The sequence below is a fragment of the Lepidochelys olivacea genome, assembly GCF_965140295.1.
Source record: "Lepidochelys olivacea isolate rLepOli2 genome assembly, chromosome: 14".
In the NCBI taxonomy this organism is placed as follows: domain Eukaryota; kingdom Metazoa; phylum Chordata; order Testudines; family Cheloniidae; genus Lepidochelys; species Lepidochelys olivacea.
The window spans coordinates 18933764-18938296 of NC_140424.1; the positions used below are offsets into that span (position 1 = coordinate 18933764).

The window sequence follows — 4533 nt, forward strand, 5'->3', positions numbered from 1 at the left end:
ATGAGTGTGTGTTTGTGTGTGTGTGTGTGTGTGTATGGGGGTGTATAGAGGTGTATGAGTGGGGGGGTGTACAGGGGTGTATGGGGGTGAATGGGGATGGGTATATGGGGGTGTATGGGGGTGCCTGTGTGTAGGGTAGGTGCATGGGGGGTGGGGTGATGCCAGCTACTACTACTACCTGCTTTAAAACGCTCATGATTTCCCCAGGTTGCTGAATTTTGCGACTCCCAGCCTGGGGAGCCGCCCAGCCTGGGGGCTCTGTGTGATCAGGTGAAGCCTTGGAAGTAGCATTGTCAGGGGCTGAGCGAACACGGCGCTTGGAGCCGGCGGAGCGGAGGACTGGAGGTGCCGGGCTCTCCCCGCAAACCTGCCCTTTGATCCAAGCGCTGCGCTCCTCTTCAGGCGCCGAGAAGGAAAACAAGTGGGGCTGCAGGGATCCGAGCGCCGGGCCCTTGGAACAGACCCCACCGCCCCGCCCCGCCCCGCCGCTCCAGGTAGGTCTGGGCTGCCCGAGCAGGTGCGCTCCTAACTCGGGTTCCAAGCGCAGTGAAGACAGGGCGACTCCGCCTTCAGCTCGAGCTCCAGCCAGGGCGTGAAGCGGAGCCGCTCCACCCGAGCGGGGAGCACTCCGGGCTTCCCCCAGCGGAGCCAAGCCCGCCGGGGCGGCTCGCTGGAGCTGGCGTTGCGCTCCAATGGGGCGCGCTGGGGACCCGGGGGGCGGCGCTGTCTCTGTCGTGCGGCTCGCTCTCCCGGACGGCCCGGCAGCGGAGCGAAGGGAGGGTTAAGGGAGGGGAGGGGGGCTGGCAGGGGCTGTGCAGTTCTGCTGGGCTCTGGAGCATCTGACGGGCTGGTTTGACTGGACCACAGCAGACCTGGCCAGGCTGGGTGGAGAACGGGCCCCGCTGGGCTCTGATTCCGCCTCCCCCCCCCCCCAGGGGGGTGTTTGCCCCTGCAGAGGCTGGGGACGGCTAATGGGTTTGTTGGAATGTCTAGTGCCCTGTACCCCTGCCCCAAGGGCTGTGCCGGGGGAGGGGGTGGGGGTCTCTAGGCACCAGACTGCCCCTGTATATGGACCCTCTGCACAAGCCTCATGGGCACTGCCATACCCTGGGGGAGCAGTGGTGTCTGGGTGGGCCAGGTGGAGGAGTGGGCAAGCCATGGGGTGCGGGTGCATATCCTCCACCCTCGGGCTCTATGGCAGCTGTCGTGTTGTTCCCACCCTGCCTGCAGCCATAGCCAGGGAAGGGCCCCTGGCACTGTGGGTCCATTGCCAGGGAGCTAATGGGAGGAAAGGCAAGAACCAGAGCTGCTGTGGAAGCACTGACCCTCTCAGGGATCTGCCCCGGTTGGGGGTTGACCCCATTGCCTCTCTCATGATCAGGCCTGAGGGGACAATGTGGAGGGAAATCTCAGCTGGGGGCAGCCTGGCATGGATTAGGTACTCCAGAGCCTTCTCCTGTGGGTTTTTGCAGGGGAAGGGGCAGCCTGGGCTTAAGTGAGTAAAAATATATAATGCAAACACAGAGTGCATGTGGAGGTCTTCATGGAGAGCACCAGGTCCAAAGGGTTTGGAAATTCAGGCACTGTAGAAAGTGTGTCTACATACAAAGAGAGAGAAAGAGAGTATGCAGATTTATTCTCACTGAGTCAAAATACATAACAATTGCATATACACTCACAGTAGAACTCACTTTTAGTGAATTCACCAATAACATGGCTTTATATGCAAGTAGAGTATAAGTTCTGATTTTTTTTTCAGTTAACTACCATGTGCAAATTGCAATCTGTGTTATAGTAAGAACCTCAGAGAAAAGTTGTTCTGTGAAGAGCATGACCTCTCTGTGTAAGGCTGCTGGGTAGAACTCAGTCTGTGTGTATCACACACACACACACAAAATACAGAGAGATTTGGATGCAGGATGTTAATTGAATGCTCGTTATCCCTCTTCACGATGTCTTAGCCTCCTTCATATTAAGAAGTTTAGAAATTGCCAGAGCAGACTGGTTTCATAATGGTGATGGCTGTTAAACCTCAGAAAGCCTTTCTTTTTCAACATCAAACTGAAGCCTGTCTAGTCTTGTGGTAGTGGTAAAAACCCTTTCGTGATCTGCATGTCCTCCTATGCTTCCCTCTGACTAGCAACCTGGAAAATGGCCCTATAGTGAGGGGTAGGGTCCTCCACAGCCTGATCTTGCAAAAAAATCACGTGTATCTTTGCACACTGCAGAACATCTGCAGCCTGCACAAGCGGTGCAAAAATGTGCCTCAGAGAGGGGTGGCTACCGCATAATATTCTCTGCTGCTTTGCCAAACATCTAACTCACTGTTTTTCTGATACATTTTGCCTAGTGTAGAAACTGGGATCCATCCCATTGTCAGGGAGTCCTTTCTCCATCCGATGAAAACCTGCTAAGAAATGATCCTGCTCCTCGTACCTGTTCAACTCCCCCAGCTTGAAAGAACTGACCTGGGAACACCCAAGCTATGAGAAGAGCAGCTGAGTTAGCTGTTCAAGAGGATGTCTGTAAATGAAGAGCTAGAGAACAGGTTTTCAGCAACCACCCTGATGGCCACGGAGGCAAGTGAAGGGAGCCCATTCAAAATCAGCCCCAACCTTTCCTACAATGCCACCCAGGACAGTGCTCCAGCCGCCAGTTCAATGGAGGACATGATAGCCACTTGCACCATCGGGACTATCCTCTCCATTATGTGTGTGATCGGTGTGACGGGCAATGTCTACACCCTGGTGGTGATGTGCCATTACCTGAGATACTCTGCCTCTATGTACATTTACATCATTAACCTTGCCTTGGCAGATCTGCTCTACCTGTTCACCATCCCTTTCATCGTTGGAACATACTTCATCCAGGAATGGTACTTTGGAGATGTGGGCTGCCGCATCTTGTTCAGTCTGGATTTCCTCACCATGCACGCCAGCATCTTCACCCTGACGGTCATGAGTACAGAGCGCTACTTCGCAGTGCTGAAGCCCCTGGACACGGTGAAGAGGTCCAAAAGCTACCGGAAAGCCATTGCCGTCGTCATCTGGGTGGTGTCTCTGCTGCTCACGCTCCCCATGCTCATCATGATCCAGCTGGTGCAAAGAGACAGCAAAAGCATCTGCATGCCCACCTGGAGCAAGCTGTCCTACAAAATCTATCTGACCATCCTCTTCTGTACCAGCATTGTGGGCCCAGGGGTGATCATTGGATACCTTTACATTAGACTAGCCAGGACCTACTGGGTGTCCCAAACAGCCTCTTTCAAACAGACCAAGCGGTTGCCTAACCAAAAAGTGCTGTATCTAATTTTCACGATAGTGCTGGTCTTCTGGGCTTGCTTCTTGCCCTTCTGGATCTGGCAGCTTCTCTTCCAATATTACGAATCCTTTCCGTTGTCCCCCAAGGCCATGAGGAACATTAACTATCTGACAACCTGCCTGACCTACAGCAACAGCTGCATCAACCCTTTCCTCTACACCCTGCTGACCAAAAACTACAAGGAATACTTGAGGAACAGACAACGCTCTTTCCATAGCAGCAGCGGGTACTTCCAGAGGAGGAATCGATTTCAGAGGATTTCTGGGAGATCCCTTTCCACGAGCAGTCAGCATTGCACAGAGACCTATGTGCTCACTCATGTTCCCGTGGGAAACAGTGCTTGAAAGTAAAATACATCTCCAAGAAAAAAAAAATCAATATTGACTTCAGTGTTGCATTGCTTGAAAGTGCAACATTGTAAAGGCAAAGTCTCAGCAGATTCATAATGTGTTAACGCTGAGTCCAGAGATTGTGCCATAGCAATCTGCACTCATTTGTTTCCAGTGCCATGGATTTTGCTGCTCACCCAAAGCCTTTTGCTTTTTTCATTTTTTTATGGTGTATTTCTCTCCCATCTGTAATGAGAGCCTGTAATATTGACACTTTTTTTTTATGATTACAGCTGTCCCACATTTTAAAATTAAGTTATTGAAATATTGGCTTAGATGGTTTTATTTGTTGTTTGTTTTTAAACAGTAATGCTAGACTAGTCGTGGCTGGTTGTATAAGAAGTGAAAGCAGCACAATTAAAGAAAAAGCAGCTTGTGTTTCTGACGTATGTGTTAATCCAGTTTGAATTTTGTAGGGAGGTTACCGGGAGGTTTGAGAGAAGCGTGGCTGGTTCTGGACTAACTCACCCTGGTTTTACAGTGGTAATAATCCACTGTGCCTGATTCTCCCTCATTCTAGTTACTGTAATGGTTACTGGTAGTAGCAACCTACTGGTGTACATGGGAAGAGAATCAGGCCCCAAGCATGGGTATTACCCCGGCCTTGGTCAGAAAACACACAAATGAGGATCCTCAGATTCGTCCTGTGCTGGAGGAAATGGAAAACTTTTCACTCACGCTCCTGGGTGACCTTTCCTTCCCCTCCCCCAGGAATTCTCCCTCCATACACAAGTGAGAATCAATGGCAGCTGATCCCATTAGCAACAGGACAGACAGGCATCGTCAACGTTTAGTAACACCCCTCAAACCAAGCACTCATCTC

General features: G+C 51.6%; 1 protein-coding gene across 2 annotated transcripts; it reads left to right on the forward strand.

Annotated features, from left to right (window-relative positions):
• The first annotated feature begins 476 nt into the window (after positions 1–476).
• On the forward strand, positions 477–3914 carry UTS2R (urotensin 2 receptor). 2 transcript variants are annotated; one of them, XM_084648328.1, is made up of 2 exons: positions 477–494; positions 2351–3914. In XM_084648328.1, the coding sequence occupies exon 2, from the start codon at positions 2520–2522 to the stop codon at positions 3663–3665; it is 1146 nt and encodes a 381-aa protein (XP_084504454.1). In that variant the 5' UTR covers positions 477–494; positions 2351–2519; the 3' UTR covers positions 3666–3914. The 2 variants fall into 2 exon arrangements, with proteins under 2 accessions (XP_084504454.1, XP_084504455.1); XM_084648329.1 differs by having other exon boundaries at positions 2356–3914.
• Positions 3915–4533: the final 619 nt, after the last annotated feature.